We start from the raw sequence: 20,579 nt of genomic DNA, 5'->3' as shown, positions 1-20,579 counted from the left end.
ACAGATGGCAAGGTGGGTGGAGGCCAAGGCGCCCAGCCCATAAGTGAGGGCCAGAAGCTGCCTGGAAACAAAGACTCACAGGCACAGAGCATGGCGGAGAGCTGGGAGCCGAGAAGCAAGGAGCAGGGAGCAAGCACCCCGTGGACGCCACCGCTCGTCGCTCTATCTGCTACACGGAACCCGATCTGAGTGTGCGCTGAGGGACGCGTTCTCACCGTGGGTGCTCACGGCAGGACATGGTCTGGCCAGGCGTCACCACTGGTCTGGTTGCAGAACTCACAAGAGGCCTGAGCAGTGGCCCCACACACAGGGTCTCATGGTGGCTTCAGCCTGCGTGACCTGGGTTCATGCCATGGCACAGCCAGAGGGTGCGGTCACTATGGGCTCAGCTGGCGGAGGCACCGGGGACTGGCCTGGACAGAACAGAGGCTGGCCCTTGACACACCACTCATGCCTGTCAGGGACTGGTGCCTGCCCCCCAAGAGCAGGCCAGCTGTGTGCAGCTCAGGAGGAGCACTAGCCCAGCGTGTGCGAGGCCGCCAGACAGATCCCCAGTGCCAGGCAAAAACAGTGATCTGTTGTCAAAAACAAGACTCCAGATGGAGACTCCAGACGAAGGTGGAGAAGTCCACAGCACCGCATCAAGACCGACAGCGCGGAGCCTGGGCGTGGGAGAGGGCTAAGGACGCCTGGGTCACAGTTTAAAGTGGAGTATTCCAGTATCAAAACCAGGTCTGACTCGGCTGGACTTCACGCCACGCTCAGGCCTGGGCCACAGTGCGGCCGCTCCCGGCCCGAGTCACGTGTCCTTGGTGTTCACACGGAGTTGCCACCGTGGCCCCGCTCCCCAGGGGCCAAGTCTGAGTCCGCCATTAGTGCTGGGCAGAGGACCGTCAGGTCCGCCAGCCCCCACGGGAGCAGACGGCCTCCAGGCAGCGTGGCTGCTCTTGCAGGGCAGGAGCCAGTGTCTGTGCTGCTGGCGCCAGGCTGCTCCTTAGACGGAGGAAGAAGCATGGATCCTTGCCTTGGGGCAGAGACAGGGACACAGGAGACAGTCGGCTCTGTCAGAGCCATGGCCGGAAAGAAGGCTCCTGCCAGGAAAGGGGCGTTTGAAGGCTGACCTGGGTCCAGAGAGGAAGAACCCACAGGGAGTGGGCTGAGGGGCTCCCTGGGCAATGGTGTCTGACAGCCCAAAGCCCAGGCCTCTGGACTGTGCCTTTTTACAAGGGTTAAGAACCAGTGTAGGCACCTGCCAGGGACAGTCAGCGACTCCATTCTCAAGTCCCCAGCATGAGTGGAGGCCCCAGAACTGGCTACGTGGCAGGGGGTGAGGTGGCATAACCCTGAAGGAGGCCATGCACCCTGGCTGGGGCTGGGGCTGGCTCCGAGCTGCTGTGGGTGGAGTCGCCAGACTGGGAACTCCCACCTGCTCCCCACACTCCACAGCCACCTCGGCTGACCCTCGGGGTGCATGGGGACCTTAGCCACACCGCAGGACTCCCCTGCAGGGGGTCCTAAGCCCCCATGGAGGCAGAGGCGACCTCCTCCTGGAGCTACAGCTGTGCCCCACGTGCCATGGCCTGGCTGGGTCTGATGCTCTGTGCACGTGGAGATGGGAGAGGCTTATCTGGGTTTCCCAGCGAGTCACCATGCCCTGCAGTGTCCTTAGAGGGCAGCCAGCCCTCAGGTGCACCAGGCAGGAGGGCCATGTGGTCTCTGGCCATGCCACCCAGGGTGTCCGGCTGCAGGAGCTGGCAGGTGCTCTTCTGCAGAGTCACAGGTGGGGGCTGTGATCCCAGGTCCAGACAGAAGGGGAGAGTCCCACGGTGGGCAGGGTGCTCCTTTGCTCTGCTCTGGGGAGGCACTCGTCAGCTGCTGCTGCTCACACAGCAGACAGGTCCACGCGGGGGACAGAGTGGCTGCTGTTTTCCCAGGGGCTGAGCTTGGTGGAGCCCGTGCCAGGCCTGGTCCCATTTATCTGCAGACCACAAGCAGTTGCAGAGTGAGGGCTGGGCCCCAGGGCAAATCCAGACCCCACAGAACACAGACACCTTGAGGCAGGGAGCTGCGGAGCCCACTTGTCAGGGGCAGACACCAGGGCCCCTCTTCTCCCGAGAAATGAGGAACTGAACAACAAGAGCACCCAGTCCAGGTGTGTCCGCCCCTCGGCTCCTGTCTGTTCACTCTGTTTTCGTTTGCCCTTTCTCCATGGAGCCCCAGAAACCAGGTCCTGTGGTCAGCGTGGGGTTGAGTGGCCAACAGGAGCAGCTGGCTCCTTACTCTTATAGGGTCTGCATTCCACAGGGGGGCAGACCACAGGCAGAAGGGCCAGCCATCGCCGCAGAGGCAGCAGCATGGAGATGGGGTGGGCAGCCCCCACTCCTGTGCCATCCAGAAAAGAGGCACCTCAGCCAGGATCCACACAGCAGGTGGGAGGAACCCATCCCAGCACCTGCTCCGGGCAGCCCAGAGCACCTAGAGCAGAGTCGGGAAGACAGGATGGGAGGGCTCCGGACTTAGAGGCATCTCTGGTGGGCAGCGTCTGCGTGCCGCTTGGCAAGCTGGCAAGGTAACACCATAAGATCAAGAGCCCAGGTCAGCGAGGGTGACAGGGCCACCATCAGAGCAGGCTTGGTCAGCAGGGAGAGGGGACCCAAGGCAAGGGACCACACGCACTTACGAGGTCTGAGCTGAGGGGCTTTGTGCTGCGGGCGGAGCTGCTGGCAAGGGACCAGACCTTGGTTTTGTGCTTGAAGGCGGCTCTCACCTTGGAGAGAAGAGGGAGAGGCCATTAGGAGCAACTTCAGAGGCTGGAAAAGCAAAGCCAGAGGTGGCCGTCAACAGTGCCCAGACATTTCCCATATGCCCAGCTGGGCGGAGGACAGGACATGGACAGGCAGGCTCAGTTGGTACCAGTGTCAACATCAGTGAGCTGGTCACCAGCTGGCTGGCTCAGGCAGCGTGTCCAGGCTCCAGCCAGCAGGACAAACTGTCCCGTTCTCTGGGCTCCTTCGGAAGGAGACCACCGCGTCGTCAGGAGGAAGGGCAGACGTACCTCTGAGTTCAGCAGGCAGTGAAAGAGGAAGATGAAGAGGCCCTGGAAGGAAGCAGGAGGAGCAGGGTCAGCGCTGCCTGTCCCTCACCCACACTCTCCCAGGGTCCTTCCCTCACACAAGCCCCGGAGCGGCACTACACCTCACCTGGGAACTTGCTGCCACATGACCCCACCCAGAGGAGGCTCCCAGACCCCTCCTGTGACCCAGCCTAGAGCCCAGCAACTGCCGTAGCAGAATCCGGCGGGGGCTGTCCTGCTTGGCAAAGGTGCAGAGACAGGTGGATGCCCAGGAAGTCTTGACTCGGGGACGGCGACGATCCTGGACTTTGCCCTGGCACCCTGACTCCAGACTCCTGTCTCAACTGAGCCTGGGTGCTCGCCCACAGAGCAGGGAGGGCGATAACAGTGCCCGCGAAGGAGGTCGCCAGGCACCTAGGGACTGCTGGCCCGCGCTGCGGAGCTTCACAGGAGAGCCCGCTTGGTGCAGAGGCACCTAAGGCGGTCCTGCTGTGGCCCTGCTTCTCGGGAGGAAACTGAGAGGCCGCAGAGGTGAATGAGCCCCAGTGGGCACGTGGGCTGGCGGGGGACCACCTGCCACCCTGTCCTGGAGCCCAGTAGGAAAACTGCTTAGACACTTGCTGCAGGAAGGAGCCCGAGGCCAGCTGCTGCTGCTGCCCGGCAGGGACGGGAGGAGCTGGGCTGTGTGTGGTGAGGTGAACCTGCAGGCGAGCTTGGGGGCTTAGACTCTGAGCACCCACGTCGTTTTCGAGGATGGGACCCCTCCCTTCCCTTCCCACAGAGGACATAACACTGTCAGCCTCCTCCTGGGAGCTGCCCGCAAACTGACCCTCTTCCCTTCCGGGCCAGACATGACTCCACAGGTGCTGCAGAGGCACAGGCGCCCCACCTTGGGTGGGGTCCCAGCCCTGTGGCTCCGTCTTCTCAGAGCCCAGACTCGCCTCTGTCCTCAGGCCTTGAGGACACCCTACACTGTCGGCTCAGGGGTGTGTGGAGGGACGGAGGACCCTGCTCCCCGCACACCAGCTGGTGGCCCAGAGGCCTTTACCTGCAAGGAGTTGAGTATGGCAAACGTGTACTGGAAGACCAGGGCCCGGTCATTGACGGCAAGCACACCAAACACCCACGAGGTCCCCAGGATGGGCAGTAGAACGGCCACAGCCTTCACGGTCAGCCTGGAAGAGAGCCTCGGTGGAGCGGGCGTGGGCGGGACCTTGGGGACAGGCCTCGGGAGGTGAGGTCCTGCGGGGTGGGAGGACCTGTTCACCTGCTTAGGAGGAACGTGTCCCTGACCTTGTGCCCCAAGAGCTGGTGGGCAGGCGAGAGCGCCGAGTATCGCCCTTGGTGGCCCAGTGGCCCTCCAGGCCTGGCGGATTGACCTCAGGCCGTGAGCAAAGGCAGGAGAGAAACCGGGCAGGAGGGAGGGGATTCGGGACCAGGCGGCAGGGAGGCCTTCGGCAGCACAGCCCCGACTTTGGGGCCTGGAGGTGCGGGCGGGAGCACGAGGCCCCGCCTCCTGACATCCAAGAGCGCGTGACCGAGAGGAGCAGCTTGGGTACGACGTCTCTCCAGGCTCCTCCGTCCGTGGCCACGGGCACTTCTGTGGCACAGACCTTGTGCTCGGAGGGGACGGGGACGGGGCTGCCTGGCCACGCCACGGTTCCCAGATGTGGCTGGAGGAGCCACTAAACTAGAGCTTGCTGAACTGCACTGCTGGTGGACCCGTCCCCTCCCACACAGGGTCCGCTGACGCCCATTTCTGTCTCCTTGGCGCACACAGGCCCCGTGCACAGGTGAGGCAGGGTGTATATTAACCCCAGAGGCCCCACAGCCCTCAGCGATGGCCAAGACGGCACAGGTTTCATCACTGGCAGAACCAGAGGGTATGTAGACGTCCCCACCCCACCCTTACCCCACCCCGCCCAAGACTTAGGAGTAGCTCCGGGCAGCTTTCTACTCCCAGACTCTGCCCTCCCTAAGGGGCAGAGCACCTGATCACCCCTCCTGGCTCAACTCTGCCCTTTCCTCATTGGCTGAAATCTCACCAAGATAGCCAATCATGTTGTCCCACTGTCCTGTATAGGAAGGAACATTCGACTCAGGCCAGCCAACAAAAGCAAGTCTCTGGGTGAAGGCCACAGGGCTCTTGCACAAGCCAGCATCTGACCCTGTCATGGCTGCTTCCTCTCAGCCCTCTCCACCTGTCCAGGTCTGTGGCCTTTCCACAACAGGTCCCACATTCTGTTCTGGGAGCCAGCGGCAATCTCCCAAGACAGGATTTTCTGCTATAGTTAGAGCAGCCCTGTAAAGAAGACCCCTCCCCATGAAGTGACATATGGGGGAGAGGGTGGAGGTCAAGGCACAGACCACACGGGCACAGAGGCCCCCAAGGCCAGCTCTGGTCTGGCTCACAGCACTGTGCCACAGGTTGGCACGGAGCCAGGTGTAATCTGGGCGTGCTCAGAGCGACCACCCACCCAGCCTGTGGTGGTACTGGGTGCAAGCACCAGTCCCAGCCGCTGCACAGGCATGCAGAGAAAGGAGCTGAGCAGAGCGGGACACACACTGGGCCCACAACACTGGCCTCGCCAGGGTACCACAGAATGAAAGTCCCAGGAGCCCGGGTCTTAGTCCCCATGGTGTCTCAGAGCCCAGGACAGAGGTGGCGCTGAGTTGGCTCTCAGCACACACCAGGTGGCTGCGTGAGTCAGTGGCCTGTCTGTGTGGCTCAGAGCCACTTCTGACGTGCTATGGGCCCTTGATACACTAGTGCTGTCTGTCCTGACCTCCAAGATGGCTGGGCTTTCCACAGCGGGGACCTTCTGCATTCCAGCATGGAGAAAAACCCAGAGAATAATGGGGAACAGCTGCCCAGCACAGCAACTGCCACGTGCCTCAGTTTACCCCTCATTCCCATCACAGGGACAGTACTGGTCTCCCTGTCCACACTGCAAGCTCCCTCGAGGCCAACTCTGCCCTTTCAACTCTGCAGCCCGAATGTGCAGCGCTGCAGCAGGACTCAGGGCTCTCAGGAGGTGACCAGTAGGCCATGAGGGAAGGACAGACAGCCCAGCAGGCAGAAGGGCCGCGGGGTGCAGCAGCCCAAGGGGAGGGGACTCACCTGACGAGCACCTATCACCACCCGGGACCCCCGCACCGACAGCTCCCGCGGCGGATCCCCACCATCCAAGGACTCGCCCACACGTCCCATCCCAGGGAAGCCGCAGCCCTGTTCTCATGACGTTGGCACAATAAAAGTAAAGCCCTGTCCCCGAGGACCAGGCACCGGGCACTGTCCAGCTGGGTGGCTGGACCCTGGAAACCGTGGGAGCCAGCAGCCACGAGGAGCAGGCTCAGACGTGCTGCTTCTCCAGGGACAGTCCTTTGCTCCCGAAAGTGGAGCCATTGCAGAAGGGCCCTAGGACAGGCACCGACCTGGGGCTCTTAGCGTGGCCAGGCTGCTGGCGCCACCTCGTGGGTAGGCAGGGCAGGGGCTGCTGGCCGGGAGGGGCCGTGGGGGCCGGAGGCAGCGGATGGCTCTCCTCCCCGTGCCACCCCTCACAGCTGGCCCAGGGCAGCGGCCCGGCATGGGGGCTCAGGCCCCGGCGAGTGTCCACTCCCACGCTGCCTGCCACGGTGTGCCCACGGGCTTGGCCCTCGCCCCACCCAGGGTCCTGGGTCTCACTTGTAAATCAACGCGCTCTGCTCCTTTCCCAAGTTTGGAATTGCAATCCGTCTACGCAGATCTGTGAAAAGCGGAAGCCAGCCCCGTGAAGGGCCCCCAACGAAGCGTCTCAGGCTCCGTCAGAGCGGGAGGGAGGGATCTTCCCCTGGATTGAACTGCTGCAGCCATTCTGCCACCAGGAGCCCAGAGTCACTCTGGGAGGGACACTAGCAGGAGGAGCAAGGCTGCAGGGAGGAGCTGGTCTGGAGACCCTGGCTCGGCAGCTGGCTCTGCACCTTGCCGCCTCCCAGGTCCATACACCCTGGGCCAGCTGGCGTGGGGCCTTCTGGCACTTGCCATCAGCAGGGCCCTCGGGATGTGGCCAGAAGGCCAGGTGGCAGCACGAGGTGTGGACAGTAGCCTCCCAGGAGCCGCTCCTGCTCCAGGTGGCCAGCTCTTCCTCCCGACAGCAGACCATGAGGAGGGTCCTGCTGCCATCCACAGGTCACAGAGGAAAGCCAGGCGCAGAGGCCGAGGGACTTGCTGGTCCAGCAAACTGTGGCCACCTGGTCTAGAAGTGCCCCGCCCCCTCAGCTGCCTCTCACCCTGGTGGGCAGTCCCGGCAACATCTACTCCATCCCTCTGTTCACGTGGGGGCTGCCAGCCAGGGTTAGGACCCTGCCTTGGGTCCCTGCCCGAGGACAGGGACCTGAATGAGGACAGGGGCCAGGACCTGAGGACACTGAGCAAGGTGAGGACTTGGGTGAATGCCATGGCAGCAGTGTGGCTGTCCCCCTGCAGCCTGTGGGCAGCCCGGTCAACTTACTTGGAGGCACTGGGGTCCCCGTGTATTTTGTAGCTGTCGGCACTGATCTGGGAGATGACCCTGGTCACAGCAACGAGGATGCCAAGGTTGACCTGTGTGGGAGGAGTGCCAGGAGGGACGTGAGCCAGCTGCAGCACGCACGGGGCCTCAGCGTCCAGCCCGCAGCCAGCTCTCCCAGGCAAGAAGGCTCTGTCACTGGGACAGGTGTGACCCAAGCCTCTGGGCGTTCCCCAGCAGACAACATGTGGACCTGCCCAGGTGAGCTCGGGAGCATCCAAAGAGGGTAGAGACAGGCTCCAGAATCTAGAGCACAGGGTGGACGGGTGAGTGTGGCCTTCGGCATGGACCCAAGCTCCCACTCGCCTCCTACCTGCCCAGACCTGAGACCCAGCGATGGACCAACGTCCTCAGAACCTCGCTTCCACGAGGTAAGCGAGTAACCCGTCACGGTGCCAACTGACCCGCGAGGGTGAGCAGGCCCCCTGACTAGCCACATGGGGCCTGGCCCGCGCTTCCTGCCCCTCAGCCTGGGCCTGTGGCTGCGTGGTGATTGGAAGCCGTGGCAGTGGGGGCTCCATCTGCCCAGCACCCTGGACCTGCAGGGAGTCCCTCCTGACCCTGGCAGAGGCTGCAGCACACCTCTCCCCTCACCCAGGCAGCTCTCTGGGGTCCAGAGCAGGAGGGGCCAGGCTGGGACAGCAGGGGGAGGAGGCCCCCAATTTATGTCTGCGACAGGACACACAGCTGGGTGGTGGGGCTACCTGTGGCCAGGTCCTGCCCCTCAACTTTGAACATTCCTGAGAGCATGGACAGAGTGAGGGTCAGCTCCAGGCCAAGTCCTCTGTGGGAGCACGCTGCTGCCTGTGGCAAGGACACCTGGCAGTCTTCCCCCCTGGCCCACGTGGAGGCTGCTGGCCTGTGCCAGCCTCCGTGCATGGCCACAGCAGCAGTCCCTGGGGGCTGTGGTCAGGTCACCCCTGACCTAGCCATAAGATACCGCGCATCTCTAGCCCAGGTGGCCACATTCCAGGCCTTTCTAAGCTCCTCCACTGGGCGCATCCTGGGGCCTTGGGGACGCTTTCCTTCTAACTTGGCACACAGTACTTTTGCGTTCCAGTCCCTACCACCTCCTCGGGCTCCAACAAATCAGCAGGAGCCTCGGCTGAGAGCTCTCTTCACAGCAAGAGACAATTCCCAGTATGTGCAGGGTCCCAGGGAAAACAGGACCCTGTCCCTGTCCCATACAGCAACTCTTGTTTATCTCACGGCAGGAAGTAGACAAAGGCTTAACAGTGTCCTTCTGCCAGGCACCCTGTCTTCCTGGGCCACCTCAGTGTGGGCGGCTCAGCTCTCCCCAGCTCAGCCTCCCACAGTCGCACCCCTATTCCCTGATCTTCTCATCTGCAGAATGAGCACAGAAGTCTCCCACAGTCGGGGAGATGGAGGGACCCAGCACGTAACCACCCAGAATGGCACAAAGAGCGTTCCGGCAACACGGCTGCCCAGCCGCCTCCCCACTGGCTGGCTCTTATGATGACAAGAAAGCCACCTACAGCTGGTCATGGAGGGGCAGCATGGGACACAGGCTGCTCTCAGGGCAGTTTCAGCCCATTCAACTGGGACATAGCCAAGTGAGGGCAGCAGGGTTCTAGCTCCAGATGGCCCTGGCCTTGAAGCCAGAGCACCACAGTCTTCTGCAGGTGGTGGGTCCATGTCCACGCTCGGGAAGCCCACAGTGCCTCCAGACTGGACACCATGTGATGGAGGGAGGAGGGAAAGGGAGCCGCCCCCGTCAGAATGCCTCAGCCTGCCGTCCTGAGATTCAGTTTTTCTTGAAGGAAAAATGCTTTTCAGTTCGTATGGCTTTGGTTCATTTCTAGAATTCTTTTTTTTTTTTTTTTTTTTTTTCTTTTCCCAAAATAACTCTTCCAGCAGTTTCCTTATGTGGGGGGATTTTGCAGAGTCCTCACTGCCATCCTGGAAGCCTGCCCGGGCCACTTCAGGCATTCATCCCCTGACATCACACTCACCGGCAAAGGCTGGGGCCTTATTTGTATTCATAAAGATTGGGACAACCTGAATACACCCAGCAGGTTTGGGCTCCTGTGCACGTCCACACTGTGGACTTGGTGTGACTCGGTGAGCCTACAGCCAGAGGCTGTCCACTCCCTGTGAATAACAGGCACGTCGGTCCTTACCTACAGAGACCCCAGGGGTGCACCAGAGAAGGGCTCAGGGTCTCACTGCTACTCTGGACTCCTAAACACGACTCTGCCGCAGCCCTCTCAGGTTGAAGCTGAGGGATGTGCACACAGCCATTCCCGGTGTTCTGAGATAGGGCCACCAAAGATGAGGAACTTGTGGCCTGGTATGTGGCTAACATGAAGATGCCGCAGGCCCAAGCCCTGGGCCTCGTGCTGTTCATGGGCTGCACAAGACCGAGCCTCACACCCCACGCGAAGAGGCTGCAGCCATCAGCTGTTCGGCCAGCTTCCCACTTCTGCAAAGGCTGGGTCAGATCTGATTTCTGCTCCTCTCTCTGACAGCCTGTCAGGCTTCATCAGCAGGCACAGGTCCCCCTCACTATATCATGACAGCCCCACCTCAGGACTTCCCCGGGGCCTCTGATTCCGCCACCATACAGTCAAGGGGAGCCAGCGGCTGCAGGGACATGAGTCTGGTGTCCCCTGGGAACCTGGACCACAGCAGGTCTGGCCCTTCACTCCAGCTGCTTGCTGCAGCCCGTGCCTGGCCTGCAGTTGACATGCCCTGCTGGAAACTAGAAGGCCTGGGAGCAAGGACATGCAATGTGGTCACCAGGAGCACTTCTCAGCTGGAACACTTCAGAGCATGACGCGCTGCTAATGCAGACATTAAGACAATTCACAGCCACCTTCCAGAAGAACTAAAGGAGATGCACCCTTGGGCACACCCGAGAAGAGCAGGCGGAGATCACCAGGGATGATCAGCAGCAGGGCCTCCAGATGGGGTCTGGCCGTTTCTCTGCCGGGCTGGGGGTCACCCGGGAGCTTGAGCTTGTGAAAAACCACTGGGATGTGCACCAGCATTTCATCAGGAATAGGTCACACATGCATGCACTCAAGCACACACACACACAGACACATGCACACACGTGCACACGCACACACGCACACACACAGAGACACATGCACACACATGCACACATGCATACACGTGCACACACATGCATACACATGCACACACACACATGCAATGTCCACAATAGTAAGCTCCTGTGTTTGTAGCTGTATCTGTGTTCTAGCTCGCGTCTGTGCATCTGCAACTGTAACCCTGCCTGTCTCCGTGTGTCTCTGCTGTCTACATCTGTGTCTGTGTCTGTAGCCGTCTCTACGTATCTCCATCTATAGCCACCATCTTGATCTGTACCCACATCAGTAACTGTGTCTACACCCACACATCTACATAGTGTGTATGTGTGCCTGTATATTCCTGCATCCGACTGTCTGTCTCTGTGCCTGTGTCTGAATCTGTATCTATAGCCAACCTGGACTCTTCTCAGGAGAGGAGAGAATTTTGAGTCAAAGAGACTCTTACTGGACACAGGGCTACTCACCCTTTGCTCCTGAGTGCCAGCAGAGCAAGCCACTGTGGGGCACAGCTGAGGTGCCCCTGCTACCCACAGGGGCCCTGCTCTTTCAGGGATGGAGGGTGGTGGCTTCATTAGAATCAGGAGCTATGGACCGAGTTGTGTTCTCCTCAAAGTTCATATGTTAGAGCCCCAGTCTCCAGGACCTCAGAAAGTAACTGCATTTGGAGGTGGGCTCTTTAAAATGAGGTCATCAGGGTGGGCCCTACTCAAATAGGGCTAGTGGTTCCACATGGGATGTTTAGTGAGGACTCAGGGAGAAGATGTCTAGATCTCTTCTGTGGTCATCAACAGGTCAAGGACAGAGGCCTCCAGAGAAGCAACCCACTAGGACATCGACCTTGGACTTGGCTTCCAAAACAGTGAAAGTATTTCACCAATTTAAGCCCTGGTAGGGGCACTTTGTCACGAAGCCTGAGCAAACACCAGGAGCTGCTGGCCCACAGGTATGCCTGCTCTCGAGTCACGTCACTGAACTGCCCAGGGAGAACCCATTCTCCTTCCTCCCATTCATGTTGGGGTAGCTGCCTTGTGTCTGGCAGTGAGATGGTGGCCAATGTCACTGCCAGGGCTCAGCTGTGCCCTCTTCCCCTTGACATGAGGCACAGCAGGCCCACGATGACCCTTTCTTGTCCCCAGCTCCTGGCTCCTTCAGGATGAAACTCACCAGGACACAGGAGGCCTTATGTCCCAACCCGAGTGCACTGCTTTCCAAAGCAGTGTTATTCTAAATCATGCACACAGACACAGACATTGAAGCACACATGCCCCATGCCTGGGCTCGCTAGGGAACCTCTCTCACCAGCAGCATAAACCCATCCTCACTTCCATTACACACTTGCGGGAGAGTGCCCACACACAGCACTGCACACTCACCTTAGAGTACCCACATAGAGCACTGCACACTCGCCTTAGAGTGCCCACACACAGCACTGCACACTCACCTTAGAGTGCCCACACAGAGCACTGCACCCTCGCCTTCGAGTGCCCACACAGAGCACTGCACCCTCGCCTTCGAGTGCCCACACACAGCACTGCACATCACCTTAGAGTGCCCACACACAGCACTGCACACTCACCTTAGAGTGCCCACACACAGCACTGCACACTCACCTTAGAGTACCCACATAGAGCACTGCACACTCGCCTTAGAGTGCCCACACACAGCACTGCACACTCACCTTAGAGTGCCCACACAGAGCACTGCACCCTCGCCTTCGAGTGCCCACACAGAGCACTGCACACTCGCCTTCGAGTGCCCACACAGAGCACTGCACCCTCGCCTTAGAGTGCCCACACAGAGCACTGCACACTCGCCTTAGAGTGCCCACACACAGCACTGCACCCTCGCCTTAGAGTGCCCACACACAGCACTGCACATCACCTTAGAGTGCCCACACACAGCACTGCACACTCACCTTAGAGTGCCCACACACAGCACTGCACACTCACCTTAGAGAGCCCACAGAGAGTACTGCACACTTGCCTTAGAGTGCGCACACACAGCACTGCACACTCGCCTTAGAGTGCACACACAGAGCACTGCACACTCACCTTAGAGTGCCCACACACAGCACTGCACCCTCGCCTTAGAGTGCCCACACAGAGTACTGCACACTCGCCTTAGAGTGCCCACACAGAGCACTGCATACTCGCCTTAGAGTGCCCACACACAGCACTGCACTCTCGCCTTAGAGTGCCCACACACAGCACTGCACATCACATTAGAGTGCCCACATAGAGCACTGCACACTCACCTTAGAGTGCCCACACAGAGCACTGCACACTTGCCTTAGAGTGCCCACACAGAGCACTGCACACTCACCTTAGAGTGCCCACACAGAGCACTGCACACTCACCTTAGAGTGCCCACACAGAGCACTGCACACTCGCCTTACAGTCCCCTCTTCTGGCTTTGGTAAGGGCTGACCAATCATACCTCTCCACCTCAGTGAGGAGTCCATGGTGGGTGAGATCCAAGCTGGACCCTCAGAAAGGATGCCACTCAATCCCAAGCCTCTTGGGGGAATTCAGAACAGCAGCACAGGCACCCCCCATCGATTGTCACAACACTCTCTGTGGGCTTGCTGCTGGAGCACCCCACAGCCTTGGGATGCTGGGCTCTCCGAGTGCAGTGCAGAGCTGTGGCTCACTCTAAGGCCTGGGCAGCCTGCTGGGGAACCCAGGGCCTTCCCAGGGAGAGGTGGGGGACAGAGATGCTGTGCCCTTGGGATGTGTCCTCGGGGAGCCCATCCACAGCCCCTGCTCCCACCACAGCCCAGCTCTGAACCCTTGCGTGGGAACCTACCACAATGACCAGCAGGGCAGGGGCCACGAAGGCCCAGATAGCACCACTCCCCAGGGACAGCCAGCAGCTATGGAGGGAAGCAGAGCAGTTACTTCAGCAGCTGGGCCACCGCCCTGCCATGTACCTCATCCCTGTGGCTCTTGGCCACAGCTCCTGGGCCACAGCCCTAAGTCTTGATTCCCACAATTACTTTTTAATCCACAATGACCTCATGTCTCATTCTTGGAGAGGACTTTCCAGACTGCAGACTGGGTCAGCAACCTCTGAGGAGTCTAGCCACAGCCCAGAGTGGGTTTCCATTTCATCAAGATAGACAAACCTCTGCCAGGGACTGGCCTCCTCCAGAGCACTCCAAACCCCGGCCCAGCAGGCGCCCTCCTGAGGGCTAAGAGAAGGATGGCCACCATGGGGCACCTTTCTCTGCCCGCTTGCTGGGGGCTGCCCGTCAGCTACACTCTCCAGGCCACTGCTCTATTGTCCTGGGAGGTAGGTCCAGTTTGAGGATGTGAAATTCCTCCTTGCCTCCACGATGTGACCCCGGGGCTCAGGCAAGAAAGCCAGCTTCCTTAGAGTCCCAAGTCTTTGCAGACCCTGTGGAGTATCCAGAACCTCAGACTCCTGGGAAGTGTCATCTTTCTGGTCCCCAGAAGCTAGTGTTCCCAGGACACTGAGCACACTGACAGGGGCCTAGCCAGGTGTGTGGCCCAGTCCTCGCTGGCCCATGGTGTGAACGTCTCGGGCTGCCTTTAGTTCACAGCAGGTCCAGCCCACCCACAGCAAAGCCCAGCAACCACATGGTCTGATTCAAGCCTATGGCCCCTTGGCTGGGGCTGTGATCACTGCTATCCCACAGATGAGGAAACTGAGGCCCAGAAAGCCCAGGTGACCCTCAAGACTCAGGGGTGCCCTGTCCCTAGCCGCCCCTGGGACACTAAATCCCCAAACAGCTGAGAGCCCTGTGCGAGGCCCAGGCATGTCTGGACACAGCCTGGGGAGGACAGGCCTTGTCTGGACGCGCCAGTCCCTAGTATTCGAGGCAGTTCCCAGCTCCTGAGAGGGACGGCACCACCCAGGAATTCTGCCCTTTCCAACATTCCACCCAGAATGGTGCATTTGTAGGACCTCCTGACCTCCCCCAACTTGTCCCATCCAGGAACCCAGGGAGACCTGAACCTTGCCGGGCTGCCTCCTGGCTCAGGGTGGGAGAGAGGCCGACGTCAGAGCCGGGTGGGTGAGTGGTCAGCACCTGCGAACTGTAGGCAGCTCAGAGCAGTTCGAGTGCTCGAGGTGGCTGGACAAGGTTGCTCTTCTGCCATTAGTGCCTCTAGAGGCAGCGGATGGAGGCGGGCACCCGTAGCCTGCTGCCTCCTCTAGTCCTCTCCTCTGGCCTCCTCCAAGGCCTTGGAGGCACAGGCTGCACTGGAGCAGAGGCTTCCCGTCCCCACTCACTGACGCTCTGCCTCCCGGGCCCTGGGAACCTTCCCCTGCCTTCTCTCCCCACACGCTCAGGCTGCCTCCAGCCACCTGACCCACTGGCAGCTGGGCCTGGCTGGACAGGCTCAGCCCTGGGACCCTCGAGCCCCAGCCCTCCTCCTCCGAGGAAGGGAAACCCTGTTGCTGGAAGGTGAGTACCTGCCGCCTGGCTCCTCGCTCCTCCTCCTGGCTCAGCTGGACCCAGCAGCAGCAGGGCCGGATGGCCACACAGGCCTGGGCCCAGAGTCCCTCCCTCCTGCTGAGCAGGGGGTGCTCGGACCTCCTGTGCACATCAGCAGGCGCACGCTGCACACGCGTGTATTCACCGTGAATTACTGGGCACTCACTGTATACTGTGGGCTTGCTAACCACCTAAGGGCTCCAGGGCCACAAACTCGGGCCCATGGGGGACCAGAACTGGTAAGACCGCAGTGGTAAAAAAATTCCATCATAACTTCCACTAGCTGTCATCCCACCCAGAGGGCTGGCTGCGACCCCCTGGGGGCTGCTGTGACTCCAGTGGGACTGTGACCCCCCGTCCTACCACAGGGTACTACCCCATCCCACCCCTGAGGTGCTGTGACACTCCCAATCCCACCCCAGGGCACTGTGACACTCAGCACTACTTGTGTCCAGGCCTCTTGCACTGCCAGGGCCTGGGGCCAGCAGACAGTGTGCACCCTAGAGCCAGGCCAGCAGGGCACTGAGGCCCAGGATGCTGGCCAGGCCCTCACCACGGAGGGCCCTCCAACTCAGACACTCCAGGACGGCACCACACTTACTTGTCACGCGTCCCGTAACTGTCCATGGCGGATGCTATGGTGATGATGCAGATGAGAAGCGGGGACCCTGTGAAGAGGCAGAGTGCCTGTCGGCCCGAGTGGCCTCTGTGCTCAGTCACACCCAGGGACTTCAGCTGATGCTGGGCACAGAGCCCCTGCCCTCAAGGGAGGCACGTGCACGTGGAGGCCAGGCACAGTGCTCCCCTTACTCCATTGTGCAGCCTCTAGCCAGAAAGCCCAGGAGGCTGTGCAGGGACAGGTGAGGCCTGGCACTGACAGGAAGGGAAGCCCCACAGGTCTCCTGATCTGAGGCTCTCAGCCCAGGTGCAGCTAGCCCAGAGGGACACGTGGCACTTTTGTTACAACAGGGTGAGCCACTTGGCATCAGGCAGGAAGAAGCCAGAACTTCTGCCCAACCAAACAATGCACTGGTGTCCCCTGGAAGACATTGGCAGAACCCCCACAGTGTACTGCACCTCAGGAGGATCACAGGAAAGACCTCATTATAGTCCACTGCAGCTCAGGAGGATGACGGACAGACACCCTTACAGTGCACTGCAGCTCCAGGGGGATGACGGACACACACCCTTACAGTGCACTGCAGCTCAGGAGGATGACGGACAGACACCCTTTCAGTGCACTGCAGCTCCAGGGGGATGACAGGCACACGCCCTTACAGTGCACTGCAGCTCCAGGGGGATGACGGGCACACGCCCTTACAGTGCACTGGAGCTCCAGGGGGATGACGGGCACACGCCCTTACAGTGCACTGGAGCTCCAGGGGGATGACGGACACACACCCTTATAGTGCACTGCACCTCAGGAGCATCATGGACAGAGCACCTTACAGTGTATAGGATCCTGGGACAGAATCATGGTGCCAGCTGAGACCTGGTGAGGATCCACAGGGTGTGGGGGAGGGAGCAAGCTCAACTGGCCCTGGGAGTCCTGGGTGGCCAACTGCATGTGGCGGGCACAGTGCCCAAGCAGCCAATGTTCCAGTCAGCACTGCTCAGGAAGCCATCCATGTGGCCCAGGGGACTGCTGCTCCCTGGTTCTAGAAGCAGGTGACCCACAAGGGGCCGGCAGGAACATCCAATGCCTGGATCACAGTGACTGGTTCAGGGCATGTGACCCTGATGGACCTATGAGACTCAGCTAGGGACTTCCTTGATACCACCGTGAAAGCTCCCACTGGCTACTGGGAGGCCAAGGACATCAGTGGGACCTGCATCCACCCAGCCACCTTGGCACCACAAGGGTAGAGCTGAGGCACCCACTAGAGAAAGTCAAGGAGGGCAAACCTTTTTTTTTTTTTTTTGTACTGGGCATTTAACCCAGGGGTCCTCTGCCCCTGAGCTATATCCCTAGCCTCCCACCCTTTTAGTTTTGAGGCAGGGCCTCACTAAGTTGCTGAGGCTGACTTGGAACTTGTGATCCTCCTGTCTCAGACTCCTGAGTCACTGGGATTATAGGCGTGTGCCACCATACCTGGCAAGGAGGGCAAATCTTGACTGGATCAAGCCATGCCTGAGGTTCACCACGTTGGACCTCTTTCATTATGTAAGCCATTAGATTCCCCATTTGCCTAAGTCAGTCGAGATTGACTAAGTGTGACTAATTAATTGCTTTTAGTGATTTACAGAGCTATCAGGGTGTTCAGGAAAGGTGGAGGTAGCAGGAAACCTAAGGAAAAACACCTGGATGGGCAATCCCTATAGCTCTCAGTGTTGGACTGCTTTTAGCGGCTCACCCTAAGCCCGGGGGAGTTGGCCTCCCACCTCCCTCGGAAGCTGGGCAGAGTCCCAGGTGAGCATGCCCTATGACTCTCTGGAGAGAACACACGTGGCAGCACTGGCCAAGCTAAGCTGTGGTGCATCTGCTCTGGCAGCCACTTCTGCACTCGGCTAAGCTCTGAGCAGAACCCTCATGTACCTGTTTGAACCGACATAGCTTGGATCTCAGAGCAGAGCGCCGGCCACAGGAGCTGGGCCTGGGATCAGGTGCAGCGGCCCCATCAGGGTGTCCTCTGTCCACCCTCTGTAGGGACCAGCTCCCTGCCCACCTGGGCCTCCCCCAGAGGGTGTGCAAGGTTTCTGATGAGGAAATCACATCTCTCTAGTTCCTGGAGTAAGGAGGGGATGGGACATGGGGGTGTGGCCCCTGGCTGCCTCCTGGCAGGTTCTATGCTGGAGAAGCGGGACAGGCCCTCCGTGTCTCCAGGCTGCAGCAATCCAGCGCCCTCCAGTGGCGAGGGCTCCATGCCCCCTTTTGGGATACAAGGGTTTGGTTTGTTTTTAAATTAAACACCTTGGAAAGAAGTCTTGCCCCTGAAACACTTTGTTTCAAATATCGAATAAATGCATTACTGAATGGCTCAGTCTCACAAGAGAGACTGAGCTGCAATAAAGGAAAATAAGACAGGTGACATTCTTCCCCTGCTGAGCCTGTGATCAGATCCTCTCTTGCTCTAAGGTGCAAACGCTTCGCTGCTCACCCTCACCTCCTCTCCTGGCTTCCCCCAGACTCCCTGGGGACAATTCTATTTCACTCACCTCTGTGCCCCTCACAGTCCCTGCGAGCACCTGGCCCCAGCAAGCCTCAAGGACGGTGGTCGACTTGACAACCCTGTGCCCTGCTTCAGCTCTAGGCTTAGAGCATGGTGCTGCCCCCGGGTTGGCACAGGGCCAGGAACAGTGTGCAGGAAGAAGCCTCTGTCTCCAAGGACTCCGCCTGCAGTGTGGCCTCTCCTGCTCTGGGTCAGCCTCCAGCTCCTTAATTAATGCAGAGGCTGGGAGAGCCCCGCTGCCTGGAGACTGCCTTTACTTAGGCCCAAAGCCAAGGAGCTGGAGTGGGATGAAGGACACAGCTCACGGGCTCCTGATGAAATTAACGAAGGGGAAGTCGACAGGAAGATAGATGGAGGCTGCGGGACCGGGGGAGCACCCGCGCTGTTTGCACACAGCCTGCATCGGGCCACAGACTCACCCTGCAGGGATCGCAGGCGCCAGCGTTAGAAGACGCACAGCTGCAGCCCATGTTGCCTAGCAGGAAGGCAAACTCCGTGTGCGTGGACCTCCTCCTTCCTCAAAAGAAGGTGGTGATTTTATGCAAAGTCCCTCAGTTTTTAAGTATTGGCAAATAACTCACTTTTCTCCAACGGCTTGATAAAACCAAGCACCCCTCTAGGCTGGATTGACTGGATTCTCACACACTCCCACACCCAACACTGGAGCCCCACTCACTGGGCCCCTCTCTCGGGACACATTCTGCAACCCTTCCCTTCCACCCCTCTGTCTTTGATGGGGCTTATGCACATGCGTGCACACGCGTGTGCCTCTAAATGGCATGACTCTGTCCCGAGAGAACCTAGAACACTGCAGATGGTTAGCCAATCACCTTCTGAATCCTTGCTAAGGAGTCAGAGAAGTGATTCTCTCCTGGGGAGTCAGGAAGGACTGCAGGAGCTGGTCACCCTGGAACTGGACTCACTGAGGGTGGAGAGTGCCAGACATTTGGACTTGGGGCCAGTGTGGGCAAACTGCAACCCTTCAGTGGGAGCAGCAAGGTGGGCCTGGGACTCCACACACACCTCAGGGATTCCCTGCAGGGCCGGCAGCTGTCGGGAGGCGGTGCCCGCGTCCCTGCTCCATGTTCCCAGGGGAGGGCATGAGGGATGCATAATTTAACTCCATTTCATCCTCAAATAAATTACATTTGCCAATTCAAAGCACAAAGTAAACAAGCTTAATCTCCTCTTTGCATGATGAGGGCTGCGAAAATTAAATCTATTTGGAGAAAACCAAAATCAGGCACCAGGTCCCCAGTGCTGGGTCCATGCCTCACGGCAACGGCAAGAATGCCAGGCACCAACCCGACCCTCACAGGAAGCAGGCCCTGTGCTTGCCAGGACGCCCCAGGACAGGCAAGTCCAACCCACCGGCTGCATCTGTGATAAGAGGACTCCCAGACCCAGGCACGGACGCTCTGCAGACACACGACCAGCAACACAGCGAGAACTGACTGAGTAGCTTAAACACCTCAGGCTGTGTCTTCTGCTAAGGCACAGGGCACATGAAGGCAAGTTCATCAGGAAAACCCTGCTCTGGGTAAGAAGCACCAGCACCTGCGTCCCCACCAGACCTGCGGGAGGAAGGCACGGCTCCAGAGGTGAGGACACCACAGGCCATAGCCCAGGCCCTGCCCAGGGCAAGACCCCATCTCCTGCTCCCCCAACTCCATGCCTTAGAAGTTCTGAGCTAGGGAGCAGCAGCTTCGGGGGGCTTCCTAGCCTCCAATCAGCTTGCAGCGTGCAGGACCCCAGGTAGGCTGGCTGGGAACACAGGCCCTCGCCCTTCCCACCTCAGCCGGCTCACAGGACAGAGGCGAGCTCTGCAGATCAGAAGCTAAGTCCCCTGCCCCTGGCCCAGAGCAATGCCTCGGGGATTTTTCCAGGAGAGAAGCAGGTGATTAGGGTACAAAATCCTGAGTGCTCTGTGTGGGTTTCAGCTTGTTGGAAGAGTGAGGGGAGTTGGGGCTCAAGGGCACACTCTGGACAGGGATGGGGCCTGTGGGGCACACGAGAAAGAGGAAGCAGGCAGGTCCAAGAGCACCACGCTGAGCCACACTGGGGAGGAGAGGGAGGGACAGTCAGGCAAGGGACACCACTGAGCCTGTGCCTCCAAGACTGGCCTCAGAGCCACCCTGCAAAGGTGGCTTAGTCAGATCTGGCTGTGGAGCGAGGCGTGCCCTAGGCCTTTGCTGGGAATGGCAGAGCCACCTGCTGGCACTTAGGGCAGCCTTGCGATGTCCACACCCACACAGG

General features: G+C 59.7%; 1 protein-coding gene across 2 annotated transcripts in view; it reads right to left on the bottom strand.

Moving 5' to 3' along the window:
• Positions 1-1,005: 1,005 nt before the first annotated feature.
• Positions 1,006-20,579, bottom strand: part of ADGRD1 (adhesion G protein-coupled receptor D1) — a 102,582-nt gene continuing 83,008 nt past the window's right edge. For both annotated transcript variants that reach the window (XM_079152483.1, XM_079152484.1), the window contains 7 exons: positions 15,755-15,821; positions 13,500-13,566; positions 7,564-7,655; positions 4,122-4,248; positions 3,056-3,097; positions 2,681-2,767; positions 1,006-1,978 (listed from right to left, as the gene is read on the bottom strand). In XM_079152483.1, the coding sequence (XP_079008609.1) occupies positions 1,883-1,978; positions 2,681-2,767; positions 3,056-3,097; positions 4,122-4,248; positions 7,564-7,655; positions 13,500-13,566; positions 15,755-15,821 (578 nt within the window). In that variant the 3' untranslated portion in view covers positions 1,006-1,882. The remainder of the gene's footprint in view (positions 1,979-2,680; positions 2,768-3,055; positions 3,098-4,121; positions 4,249-7,563; positions 7,656-13,499; positions 13,567-15,754; positions 15,822-20,579) is intronic.

Source organism: Sciurus vulgaris (genome assembly GCF_902686455.1).
Source record: "Sciurus vulgaris genome assembly, chromosome: 8".
Taxonomy (NCBI): domain Eukaryota; kingdom Metazoa; phylum Chordata; class Mammalia; order Rodentia; family Sciuridae; genus Sciurus; species Sciurus vulgaris.
This window is presented reverse-complemented; position numbering and strand designations above follow the sequence as displayed.